The sequence below is a fragment of the Oncorhynchus gorbuscha genome, linkage group LG21 (genome assembly GCF_021184085.1).
Source record: "Oncorhynchus gorbuscha isolate QuinsamMale2020 ecotype Even-year linkage group LG21, OgorEven_v1.0, whole genome shotgun sequence".
Classification (NCBI taxonomy): Eukaryota; Metazoa; Chordata; class Actinopteri; order Salmoniformes; family Salmonidae; genus Oncorhynchus; species Oncorhynchus gorbuscha.
The window spans coordinates 38,437,665-38,451,577 of record NC_060193.1 but is presented as its reverse complement, the minus strand read 5'-3'; the positions used below and the strand labels follow the sequence as shown (position 1 = coordinate 38,451,577).

The following is a 13,913-nucleotide window of genomic DNA, read 5'->3' as shown; positions in this document are numbered from 1 at the left end:
TTGTCCAGGATCACGCCAAGGTTCTTAGCGCTCTGGGAGGAGGACACAATGGAGTTGTCAACCGGGATGGCGAGATCATGGAACGGGCAGTCCTTCCCCGGGAGGAAGAGCAGCTCCGTCTTGCCGAGGTTCAGCTTGAGGTGGTGAACCGTCATCCACACTGATATGTCTGCCAGACATGCAGAGATGCGATTCGCCACCTGGTCATCAGAAGGGGGAAAGGAGAAGATTAATTGTGTGTCGTCTGCATAGCAATGATAGGAGAGACCATGTGAGGTTATGACAGAGCCAAGTGACTTGGTGTATAGCGAGAATAGGAGAGGGCCTAGAACAGAGCCCTGGGGGACACCAGTGGTGAGAGCGCGTGGTGAGGAGACAGATTCTCGCCACGCCACCTGGTAGGAGCGACCTGTCAGGTAGGATGCAATCCAAGCGTGGGCCGCGCCGGAGATGCCCAACTCGGAGAGGGTGCAGAGGAGGATCTGATGGTTCACAGTATCGAAGGCAGCCGATAGATCTAGAAGGATGAGAGCAGAGGAGAGAGAGTTAGCTTTAGCAGTGCGGAGCGCCTCCGTGATACAGAGGAGAGCAGTCTCAGTTGAATGACTAGTCTTGAAACCTGACTGATTTGGATCAAGAAGGTCATTCAGAGAGAGATAGCGGGAGAGCTGGCCAAGGACGGCACGTTCAAGAGTTTTGGAGAGAAAAGAAAGAAGGGATACTGGTCTGTAATTGTTGACATCAGAGGGATCGAGTGTAGGTTTTTTCAGAAGGGGTGCAACTCTCGCTCTCTTGAAGACGGAAGGGACGTAGCCAGCGGTCAGGGATGAGTTGATGAGCGAGGTGAGGTAAGGGAGAAGGTCTCCGGAAATGGTCTGGAGAAGAGAGGAGGGGATAGGGTCAAGCGGGCAGGTTGTTGGACGGCCGGCCGTCACAAGACGCAAGATTTCATCTGGAGAGAGAGGGGAGAAAGAGGTCAGAGCACAGGGTAGGGCAGTGTGAGCAGAACCAGCGGTGTCGTTTGACTTAGCAAACGAGGATCGGATGTCGTCGACCTTCTTTTCAAAATGGTTGACGAAGTCATCTGCAGAGAGGGAGGAGGGGGGGGAGGGGGAGGAGGATTCAGGAGGGAGGAGAAGGTGACAAAGAGCTTCCTAGGGTTAGAGGCAGATGCTTGGAATTTAGCGTGGTAGAAAGTGGCTTTAGCAGCAGAGACAGATGAGGAAAATGTAGAGAGGAGGGAGTGAAAGGATGCCAGGTCCGCAGGGAGGCGAGTTTTCCTCCATTTCCGCTCGGCTGCCCGGAGCCCTGTTCTGTGGGCTCGCAATGAGTCATCGAGCCACGGAGCGGGAGGGGAGGACCGAGCCGGCCTGGAGGATAGGGGACATAGAGTCAAAGGATGCAGAGAGGGAGGAGAGGAGGGTTGAGGAGGCAGAATCAGGAGATAGGTTGGAGAAGGTTTGAGCAGAGGGAAGAGATGATAGAATGGAAGAGGAGAGAGTAGCGGGGGAGAGAGAGCGAAGGTTGGGACGGCGCGATACCAACCGAGTAGGGGCAGTGTGGGAGGTGTTGGATGAGAGCGAGAGGGAAAAGGATACAAGGTAGTGGTCGGAGACTTGGAGGGGAGTTGCAATGAGGTTAGTGGAAGAACAGCATCTAGTAAAGATGAGGTCGAGCGTATTGCCTGCCTTGTGAGTAGGGGGGGAAGGTGAGAGGGTGAGGTCAAAAGAGGAGAGAAGTGGAAAGGAGGCAGAGAGGAATGAGTCAAAGGTAGACGTGGGGAGGTTAAAGTCGCCCAGAACTGTGAGAGGTGAGCCGTCCTCAGGAAAGGAGCTTATCAAGGCATCAAGCTCATTGATGAACTCTCCGAGGGAACCTGGAGGGCGATAAATGATAAGGATGTTAAGCTTGAAAGGGCTGGTAACTGTGACAGCATGGAATTCAAAGGAGGTGATAGACACATGGGTAAGGGGAGAAAGAGAGAATGACCACTTGGGAGAGATGAGGATCCCGGTGCCACCACCCCGCTGACCAGAAGCTCTCGGGGTGTGCGAGAACACGTGGGCGGACGAAGAGAGAGCAGTAGGAGTAGCAGTGTTGTCTGTGGTGATCCATGTTTCCGTTAGTGCCAAGAAGTCGAGGGACTGGAGGGAGGCATGGGCTGAGATGAACTCTGCCTTGTTGACCGCAGATCGGCAGTTCCAGAGGCTACCGGAGACCTGGAACTCCACGTGGGTCGTGCGCGCTGGGACCACCAGATTAGGGTGGCCGCGGCCACGCGGTGTGGAGCGTTTGTATGGTCTGTGCAGAGAGGAGAGAGCAGGGATAGACAGACACATAGTTGACAGGCTACAGAAGAGGCTACGCTAATGCAAAGGAGATTGGAATGACAAGTGGACTACACGTCTCGAAAGTTCAGAAAGTTAAGCTTACGTAGCAAGAATCTTATTGACTAAAATGATTAAAATGATACAGTACTGCTGAAGTAGGCTAGCTGGCAGTGGGTGCGTTGTTGACACTACACTAATCAAGTCGTTCCGTTGAGTGTAATAGTTTCTGCAGTGCTGCTATTCGGGGGCTAGCTGGCTAGCTAGTAGTGTTGTTTACGTTACGTTGCGTTAAAAGAACGACAATAGCTGGCTAGCTAACCTAGAAAATCGCTCTAGACTACACAATTATCTTTGATACAAAGACTGCTATGTAGCTAGCTATGTAGCTAGCTACGATCAAACAAATCAAACCGTTGTACTGTAATGAAATGAAATGAAAATGTGATACTACCTGTGAATGCGACCGGGTTGTTAGTCTATTCGGTAGACGTCGGCTAGCTGTCGGCTAGCTGTCGGCTAGCTGTCGGCTAGCTGTCGGCTAGCTGTTGGCTAGCTAGCAGAGTCTCCTACGTTAAGGACGACAAAGGACGACAAATAGCTGGCTAGCTAACCTCGGTAAATTAAGATAATCACTCTAAGACTACACACTCTAAACCTAAACTACACAATTATCTTGGATACGAAGATACGAAGACAGCAAAGACAGCTATGTAGCTAGCTAACACTACACTAATCAAGTCATTCAGTTGAGTGTAATAGTTTCTCCAGTGCAGCTAACCAGTGGACGTTAGCTAGCTGGCTAGTGAAGACTACGTTAGGACGGCGAAATACGATAATTACACAATTATCTTTGATACAAAGACGGCTATGTAGCTAGCTGAGAAGAAATTGCTAAGATTAGACAAATCAAACCGTTGTGCTATAATGAAATATAATGAAATATAATGAAAAAGATATACTACCTGCGGGAGCGAAGTGCCGATGCGACCACTCGCTCCAACCCGGAAGTACCCATGCCTACAAATACGTCACAATGCTGCAGACACCTTGGGGAAACGACAAAGTGTAGGCTCATTCCTGGCGCATTCACAGCCATATAAGGAGACATTGGAACACAGCGCATTCAAAATCTGGGGTACTTCCTGTATGAAATTTTATCTTGGTTTCGCCTGTAGCATTAGTTCTGTGGCACTCACAGACAATTTCTTTGCAGTTTTGGAAACGTCAGTGTTTTCTTTCCAAAGCTGTCAATTATATGCATAATCGAGCATCTTTTCATGACAAAATATCTTGTTTAAAACGGGAAAAAAAATGTATCCAAAAAATAAGAGCGCCCCCTAATGCATAACTGGTTAAGTTGAATTCAATGATGTGTGTGCATCAGGCTGCAATTTCATAAAGTAGATGACTCAACTGTTGACTCATTATGCGTGTCCTATTCCTTGTTTGACACGTGTGCTTGCCTATTAGCCATGCTATGACAGACTTGTGATTATTGCCCCTGTTAGTTTCATTGTATTGCCATTCCCAGACTTTAAATAGTTGTTTGTTTTTGTTAAAAACATTGAGTCATTGAAACTGAAACCGTGCCATCACTATTGGGTGGAGGCAGCAATGAACCAGGCCAGCCGTAAATGACCTGATGGCAATATATTTTGGACTACCAAGAAATGTATTGGTGAACTATATTAATCATGCATTGAACAGCATCCATCTATTCTGCCAACAATGCCTTACTATACATCATGGAATGTTTAGTCAAATAGAACCTATTTTTCAAACTTTCTTATGAAGTTGGTTTTGAAGCACAAACAGGGATTTCAATATTTTTGACTGATATTATGTTTCTGTTTCTTTCATATCTGCAAAGTAGTTAAAATGCTGTCCGTTCCCCTTTTAAAAGCTAATTCCAAATGTTTTGCATGTCAGCAATCAAGTTTTCAAAATGTATAGCTTTCAAAATTCTATTTCTATGGACACAGTCCTGCCCAGGGGGTAGGGTGGAGGGAGGAATATCACCACTCGGGGTTGTGGAGAATCGCTGTCCTCTTGCCTTGTCCCTCATCTCACTCACTCACCCCTTTCTGTGATAGAGGAAAACAGTGTGTGTATTATCTTCTCTTTCAGCTTGGTGAGCTGGGCCGTCTCATAGGAAGTGCTCTGTATTCAGTGACATGATGCTACAATGGCCTATTTGTTAGAGGCACAGGGCAAGGGCTCTGGGGTTTAGGGCTGGGCTGGATAAGCCACACTGGGTCCTGTGTGATTTCTCTCGCTCTATACATCACAACAGCCCCCTGCAGAAATGGATCTGGTGTTGTGAAATGTTTGATGTGCCATTTTACCCAATGTATTTTAAGTGCTGCAGTGGTCCGCTTCCAGACTTATCTAGTCTGCAACAGTTGGGTTAGCAGGACCACATTTTATTTGCAGGATCCATTTGTCTGAGTTCTTCAATGGATATCTTAGATGATGATGTCCAGAAAGTCTAAGCTTGATATGACAAGCAATTGAAGTGAAAGTCTGTCACTCACTCAAGCCTTTTCTTTTTCTTTTATCTTTTCTTTTATGCTGTCAAAAAAACAAATGGTTGATGGAGCTAAAAGCTGGAGTCTTTAACCTCCTAATGAGTAGTCTAGAGGGGGACCTGATGCTGCTGCAATGACAACTGACAACAGGGTTGCTTGCTTTCATCATTAAACTGGACTCATCCTAATGATACAAGGAAGACATACTAGGTCATAATTTGATGTTCATTTTGCAGTGTGACCATCTATATCTCAGCAGTGGTTTAAGGAAATATATTTTTGTTTGTCCCATAGGGCAGAATATACACTGAACAAAAATATGAAAAGTAACATGTAAAGTGTCGGTCCCATGTTTAATGAGCTGAAATAGAAGATCCTAGAAATGTTCCATAAGCACTAAAGCTTATTTTTCTCAAATGTTGTGCACAGTTTAGTTTTTTCCCTGTTTAGTGAGCATTTCTCCTTTGCCAGGACTATCCATCCACCGGATGGGTGTGGAATATCACGAAGCTGATTTAATTGGCATGATTATTACAAAGGTGCACCTTGTGCTGGGGACAATGTAAGGCCACTCTAAAATGTGTAGTTTTGTCACACAACACAATGCCACAGATGTCTCAAATTTTGAGGTAGTGTGCAATTGGCAGAGCTGTTGCCAGAGAATTGAATGTTCATGTCTCTGCCAAGGTCATTTTAGAGAATTTGGCAGTACGTCCAATCGGCCTAATAATTGTAGACTATATTGAACCGCACCAGCCCAGGATCTCCATATCCAGCTTCTTCACCTGCAGGATTGTGTCATGCGCAAAGTAGATGTCCTTACCGACTTGCCAAAACTACAGTTTGTTAACAAGAAATGTGTGTGGTGGTTGAAAAACAAGTTTATTGACTCCAACCTACGTGTATGTAAACTTCCGACTTCAACTGTGTGTGTATATTTAGAAACATTTTCAAGTAAAATTGTAGCTCTTTAGAGCCCTGACATTAACAAAGTATTTTTATACTCCTACTACCATTCACTTTTCAGCTCTGTTTACAGTTAGATCCTACAACCAGTCACTTATAAACCCACCTAAATGTATAAACCCCCCTCAACCATTCTGGTACCCCTTCACATTGAATAAGGTACAGGCATTGACCTGTATATACTTTCATTCTCGTGTTTCTAAATCGCGTCGTAGTTCCTGTGTGGTTTTTATGTTTTCTTATCACAGTATCTTTTATTTTGATTATCGTCATCGCTGCCTTGTTGGGAAAGATCTCTCACTGTACAGTTTTACAACTGTTGTATCTTGTGCACGTTGCAAATAAACGTGTGAAGCTTTTGTAAGACCATGATGGCATAGAAAAAGCTGTGGATTCTTCTTAAATGGGTTTATGTCATTTGAGTCCATGCTTAGCTTTCCTTGTTTCAACACACTTGTGATATGACATTGTTGTTGTCAAGGTTTGTTAATAATTGATAGGTTTGTTGTCTTTTGTTCCATTGTTTTCCAGGGGCGACAAAAGAGATTGGCTCAGCCTTGACGAGAATGTGCATGAGGCACAGAAGCATAGAGTCCAAACTGAAGCTCTTCACCACGTAAGTGATGGAACTGTGATACATGGTTTCTGGAAGACATTGATTGGGTATTACAACAGTCTTGGGGCAAAGCAAAACACCTCCAATGTCATTGCTTCCTATTTGTTTGAGATCTTTCATATGCGGTTAGTGCGTAATACTGCCATCTTTAACATTTCAGACCAAATCAAATTTTATTTGTCACCTACTTCGTAGACAAACAGCTGCAGACTAACAGTGAAACACTTAGTTATTTTTCCAAAAATGCAGAGTTAAGGATAAAATAAATCAATTGACATAGTGACATTGAATAATAAATATCAATAAAGAGTAAAACTAACATTGCTATATATAGGGAGTATACAGTGCCGTGCAAAAGTATTCATTCCCCTTTTGTCCTATTTTTCTGCATTACTGCCTGTAATTTAATTGAAATTGATTTTCATTTGGATTTCATGTAATGGACATGTACAAAATAGTCCAAATTGGTGAAGTGCCAAAAATTCAATAGAAAAGTGCTGCGTGCATATGTATTCATTCACCCGCTTTGCTATGAAGCCCCTAAATAAGATTTGGTGCAACCAATTACTACCTTCAGAAGTTACAGAATGAGTTAGATTGCACACAGGTGGACTTTATTTAAGTGTCACAGGATTTGTCACATGATCTCAGTATAAACAGTTGAAGTCGGGGAGTTTGCATACACTTAGGTTGGAGTCATTAACTCGTTTTTCAACCACTTCACAAATTTCTTGTTAACAAACTATAGTTTTGGCAAGTCGATTTAGGACATCTACTTTGTGCATGACACAAGTCATTTTTACAACAATTGTTTACGGACAGATTATTTCACTTATTCACTGCATCACAATTCCAGTGGGTCAGAAGTGTACATTCACTAAGTTGACTGACTTTAAACAGCTTGGAAAATTCCAGAAAATGATGTCATGGCTTTAGAAGCTTCTGATAGGCTAATTTTAATTCTACATCATTTGAGTGAATTGGAGGTGTACCTGTGGATATATTTTGAGGCCTACTTTCAAATTCAGTGCCTCTTTGCTTGACATTATGGGAAAATCAAAAGAAATCAGCCAAGACCTCAGACGAAAAATTGTAGACCACAAGTCTGGTTCATCCTTGGGAGCAATTTCCAAGTGCCTGAAGGTAACACGTTCATCTGTACAAACAGTAGTACGCAAGTATAAACACCATGGGACCACGCAGCCGTCATACCGCTCAGGAAGAAGACGCTTTCTGTCTCCTAGAGATGAACGTACTTTGGTGCGAAAAGGTCAAATCAATCCCAGAACAGCAAAGGACCATGTGAAGATGCTGGAGGAAACGGGTACAAAAGTATCTATATCCACAGTAAAACAAGTCCTATATCGACATAACCTGAAATGCCGCTTAGCAAGGAAGAAGCCACTGCTCCATAACCGCCATAAAAAAGCCAGAACACGGTTTGCAACTGCACATGGGGACAAAGATCTTACTTTTTGGAGAAATGTCCTCTGGTCTGATTAAATAAAAATATAACTATTTGGCCATAATGACCTTTGTTATGTTTGGTAGTCTTGCAAGCTGAAGAACATCATCCCATCTGTGACGCACGGTGGTGGCATCATGTTGTGGGGTGCTTTGCTGTAGGAGGGACTGGTGCACTTCACAAAATAGATGGCGTCATGAGGAAGGAAGATTATGTTGAAGCAACATCTCAAGATGTCAGTCAGGAAGTTAAAGCTTGGTTGCAAATGGGTCTTCCAAATGGACAATGCAAGCATACTTCCAAAGTTGTGGCAAATGGCTTAAGGACAACAAAGTCGAGGTATTGCCCTGACCTCAATCCCATAAATGTTTGTGCAGAACTGAAAAATTGTGTGCGAGCAAAGAAGCCTACACTGCTGACTCATTACACCAGCTCTGTCAGGAGGAATGGGCCAAAGTTCACCCAACTTATTGTGGGATGCTTGAGGAAGGCTACCCAAAAAGTTTGATCTAAGTTAAACAATTTAAAGGCAATGCTACCAAATACTAATTGAGTGTATGTAAACTTTTGACCCACTAGGAATGTGATGAAAGAAATAAAAGCTGAAATAAATCATTCTCTCTACTATTATTTTGACGTATCACATTCTTAAAATTAAGTGGTCATCCTAACTGACCTAAAACAGGGAATTTCTACTTGGATTAAATGTCAGGAATTGTGAAAGTGAGTTTAAATGTATTTGGCTAAGGTGTGTGTATAATTCCAACTTCAACTGTATACACCTGTTCTGAAATACCCCAGAATCTGCAACACCACTAAGCAAGGGGCACCACCAAGCAAGCGGCACCATGAAGACCAAGGAGCTCTCCAGACTGGTCTGGGACAAGGTTGTGAAGAAGTACAGGTCGGGGTTGGGTTATAAAAAAAATACCAGAATCTTTGAACATCCCACTGAGCAGCATTATATCCATTAATTAAAAATGAAATAATATGGCAACACAACAAATGTGCCAAGAGGGCCGCCCACCAAAACTCACAGGCCAGGCAAGGAGGGCATTAATCAGAGATGCAACAAAGAGACCAAAGATAACCCTGAAGGAGCTGTAATGCTCCACATGTGGGAGACTACCCAACCATATGGAAAAAGGTATTCTGGTCAGATGAGACCAATGTATATTTTTGGCCATCAAGGAAAACGTTATGTCTGGAGCAAACCCAACACCTCATCACCCTGAGAACACCTTTCATCGGCAGGGACTGGGAAACTGGTCGGAATGGTGGATGGCTAAATACAGGAAAATTCTTGAGGGAAGCCTGTTTCATTCTTCGAGATTTGAGACTGGGGCGGAGGTTTACTTCCCAGGAGGACAGTGACCCTAAGCATACTGCTAAAGCAACACTCGAGTGGTTTAGGGGAAACATTTAAATGTCTTGGAATGGCCTCGTCCAATCCCAGACATCAATCCAATTGAGAATCTGTGGTATGACTTAAAAATTGCTGTACACCAGTGGAACCCATCCGACTCGCTGGAGCAATTTTGCCTTGAAGAATGGGCAAAAATCCCAGTTGCAAGATGTGCCAAGCTTATAGAGACACCCCAAGAGACATGCAGCTGTACTTGCTGCGAAAGGTGACTCTACAAAGTATTGACTTTGGGGGGGGGAATAGTTATGCACGCTCAAGTTTTCAGTTTTGTCTTGTTTCTTGTTTGATTAACAATAAAACACATTTTTGCATCTTCAAAGTGGTAGGCATGTTGTGTAAAGCAAATTATACAACCCCCCCCCCCAAAAAAAAATGTATTTTAATTTAAGGTTGTAAGGCAACAAAATAGGAAAAATTTAGAATATTTTTGCAAACCACTGTAGAAATAACATTACTTTATACAGTGCGTTCAGGAAGTATACAGAACCCTTACATTTTCCCACATTGTTACATTACAGCCTTATTTTCAACTGGATTCAATATTTTGTTTTCCTCATCAGTCTACACACAATACCCCATAATGACAAAGCAAAAACTGTTTTTTACACTTTTGGCAAATGTATTAAAAATAGAAAACGGAAATATCACACTTATATGCAGTAATGAAGCCTGTGACTGAATTTCAGTAGTCAAATGTTTAGACACACCTACCCATCCAGGTTTTTTTTTTTTTTTTTTTTACTGTTTTCTACATTGTCGAATAATAGTGAAGACATCAACTATGGAATAATTTAGTATCCAAAAAAAGTGTTAAACAAATCTAAATATATTTGAGATTCTTCAAAGTTGCCAACCTTTGCCTTGATGACAGCTTTGCACACTGTTGGCATTCTGGTATTCTGTCAACCAGCTAGCTAGTCTGATATTCTTTGCACACTGTCGGTATTCTCTCAACCAGCTAGCTAGTCACCTGCAATGCTTTTCTATGAACAGGTGCGCCTTGTTAAAAGTTCATCTGTGGAATTTCTTTCCTTCTTAATGCATTTGAGCCAATCAGTTGTGTTGTGACAATGTAGGGGTGGTACACAATATAGCCATATTTGGTTAAAGTCCATATTATGGCAAGAACAGCTCAAATAAGCAAAGAGAAACTACAGGCCATCATTTCTTTAAGACATGAAGGTCAGTCAGTCCGGAAAATGTCAAGAACTTTAAATGTTTCTCAAAGTGCAGTCACATAAGCCATCCAGCGCTATGATGAAACTGGTTCTCTTGAGGACCGCCACATGCAAGGACCGCCACATGCACACCCAGAGTTACCTCTGCTGCAGAGGATACGTTCATTAGTTAACTGCACCTCAGATTGAAGCCCAAATAAATGCTTCACAAAGTTCAAGTAACAGACACCTCAACATCAACTGTTCAGAGGAGAATGCGTGATTCAGGCCTTCATGGTCGATTTGCTGCAAAGAAAGCACTACACAACGTATTATTATATACCAATAATAAGAAGAGACTTGCTTGGGCCAAGAAACACAAACAATGGACATTAGACAGGTGGAAATCTGCCCTTTTGGTCTGATTAGTCCAAATTTGAGGCTCCAACTGTAGTGTCTTTGTGAGACGCAGTGTATGAGAACGGATGATCTCCGCATGTGTGGTTTCCACCATGAAGCATGCAGGAGGTGGTGTGATGGTCTGGGGCTGCTTTACTGGTGACACTAAATATTTTTTTTTTAGAATTCAAGGCACAATTAACCAGCATGGCTACCACAGCATTCTGCAGCGATATGCCATCCGATCTGGTTTGGGCTTAGTCCCACTATCATTTGTTTTTCAACAGGACAATGACCCAAAACACACTTCCAGGCTGCGTAAGGGCTATTTGACCAAGGAGAGTGATGGAGTGCTACATCAGATGACCTGGCCTTCACAATCACCCAACCTCAAGCCAATTGAGGTGGTTTGGGATGAGTTGAACTGCAGAGAGAAGGAAAAGCAGCCAACAAGTGCTCAGCATGTGCGCAAACTCCTTCAAGACAGTTAGAAAAGCATTCCAGGTGAAGCTGGTTGAGAGAATGCCAAGAGTTTCAAAGCCGTCAAGGCAAAGGATAGCTACTTTGTAGAAAAACAAAACAAAAACTGTATATTTTAACACTTTTTTTCCTTACTACATGATTCCATATGTGTTATTTCATAGTTTTGATGTATTCACTATTTTATTAAATGTAGAAAATAGTAAAAAAAATAAAGAAAAACCCTTGAATGAGTAGGTGTGTCCAGACTTTTGACTGGTACTGTAAGTATTCAGACCTTTTATTCATGACTTATTCATGAAAATCTTTTGGCAGTGATTATAGCCTCGCGTCTTCTTGGGTATGACGCTGCAATTTTGGCACATGAGTTTCTCCCATTGTTCTCTGCAGATCCTCTCAAGCTCTTTCAGATTGGAGGTGGAGTGCTGCTGCGCAGCTATTTTCAGGTCCCTCCAGAGATGTTAGATCGGCTTCAAGTCCGTGCTCTGGCTGGGCCACTCATGGACATTCAGAGACTTGTCCCGAAGCCACTCCTGCGTTGTCTTGGCTGTGTGCTTATGGTCATTGTCATGTTGGAAGGTGAAATTTTGAGGATCTCTTTGTGCCATTCATCTTTGCCTTCATCCTGACTTGTCTCCCAGTCCCTATCCCTGAAAAAATTCCCCACTGCATGATGCTGCCGCCATCATGCTTCACAGTAGGTATGGTGCCAAGTTTCCTCCAGACGTGACACTATGCATTCAGGCCAAAGAGCTCCATCTTGGTTTCATCAGACCAGAGAATCTTGTTTTTCATGGTCTGAGGTCTTTGGGTGCCTTTTGGAGAACTCCAAGTGGGCTGCCATGTGCCTTTTTTTTACTGAGGAGTGGCTTATGTCTGGCCACCATAAAGGCCTGATTTGGTGTAGTTCTGCAGAGATGGTTGCCCTTCTGGAAGGTTCTCCCTTCTCCACAGAGGAACTATAGAGCTCTGTCTGAGTGACCATCACGTTCTTTGTCACCTCCCTGACCAAGGCCCTTCTCCCCCGATTGCTCAGTTTGGCTGGGTGGCCAAACAGAGTGTTGGTGGTTCCAAACTTCTTCCATTTAAGAATGATGGAGGCCACTGTTCTTTGAGACCTTCAATGCTGCTGAAATGTTTTGGTACCCTTTCCCAAATTTGTGCCTCAACACAATCCTGTCTTGGAGCGCTATGGACTATTTATTTGACCTCATGGCTTGGTGTTTGCTCTGACATGCACTGTCAACTGTGGGGCCTTATATAGAAAGGTGTCTGCTTTTCCAAATCATGTCCAATCAAATGAATTTAGCACAGGTGGATTCCAATCAAATTGTAGAAACATAAGGATGATCAGTGTGAACATGATACACCTGAGCTCAATTTTGAGTCTCATAGCAAATTGTCTTAATACTATGTAAGGTATTTCAATACATTTGAAAAAATGTCAACTTTTTTAACTTTGTCATTATGGGGTAATGTGTGTACATTGAGGGCTTTTTATTTAGTCCATTTTAGAATAATGCTGTAACGTAACAAATTGTTGACAATGTCAAGAGGTCTAAATTCTTTCCGAATACACTGTACAGGGAGTACCAGTACCGAGTCGATGTGCAGGGGTATGAGGTAATTGAGGTAGCTACATCATATAGCCCTACACAGCCTATGAACGCCATGCGCAAAGCTTGCCGCCATTGGACTCTGGAACAGTTGAAACACGTTCTCTAGAGTGATGAATCACGCTTCACCATCTGGCTGTCCGACGGACAATCTGGTTTGGCAGATGCCAGGATGATGCTACGTGTCTGAATGCTTAGTGCCAAATTTAAAGTTTAGTGGAGGAGGAATAATGATCTGGGTTAGGCCCACTAGTACAGCATACAATGCCATTCTAGACGTTTCTGTGCTTCCAACTTTGTGGCAACAGTTCGGGGAAGGCCCTTCCTGTTTCAGCTTGACAATGCCCCTGTGCACAAAGTTCAGTCCATACAGAAATTATTTGTCTAGATTAGTGTGGAAGAACTTGACTGGCCTGCACAGAGCCCTGACCTCAACCCCATCGAACACCTTTGGGATGAATTGGAATTGCGACTGAGAGCCGGGTCTAATCGCCCAACTAATGCTCTTGTGGCTTAATGGAAGAAAATACCTTCCATCATCTAGTGGAACGCGTTCCCAGAAGAGTGCAGGCTGTTATATCAGCAAAGGGGGGACCAACTCCATATTAATGCCTATGGTTTTGGAATGAGCTGTTCATCGAGCTGGTGTCCACTGACTTTTGATTATGTAGTGTATGTAGGTAAGGGTAAAGTGACTAGCAGCAGTGTATGTGGCAAGTGAGAAAGTGTGGCGTCAGTATGTGTGAGTGTGTGCGTGTGGTGGGGTTATTGTAAGTGTGTGGGTAGAGTCCAGTGTGCGTGCAAAGTTATTGCAAGAGTTTGTGCAAAAAAAGTGTCAATGGTAGTGCGTGTAGCCATTTGATTATCTATTAAACAGTTTTATTTAGTAGTCTTATGGCTTGGGGGTAGAGGATGATCAGGGTCCTGTTG

General features: G+C 43.3%; 1 protein-coding gene across 4 annotated transcripts in view; it reads left to right on the top strand.

Moving 5' to 3' along the window:
* Window positions 1–13,913, top strand: part of LOC124008256 (protein MTSS 2-like) — a 130,000-nt gene that overhangs the window by 51,759 nt on the left and 64,328 nt on the right. For all 4 annotated transcript variants that reach the window (XM_046319400.1, XM_046319399.1, XM_046319398.1 and 1 more), the window contains exon 4: window positions 6,356–6,440. In XM_046319400.1, the coding sequence (XP_046175356.1) occupies window positions 6,356–6,440 (85 nt within the window). The remainder of the gene's footprint in view (window positions 1–6,355; window positions 6,441–13,913) is intronic.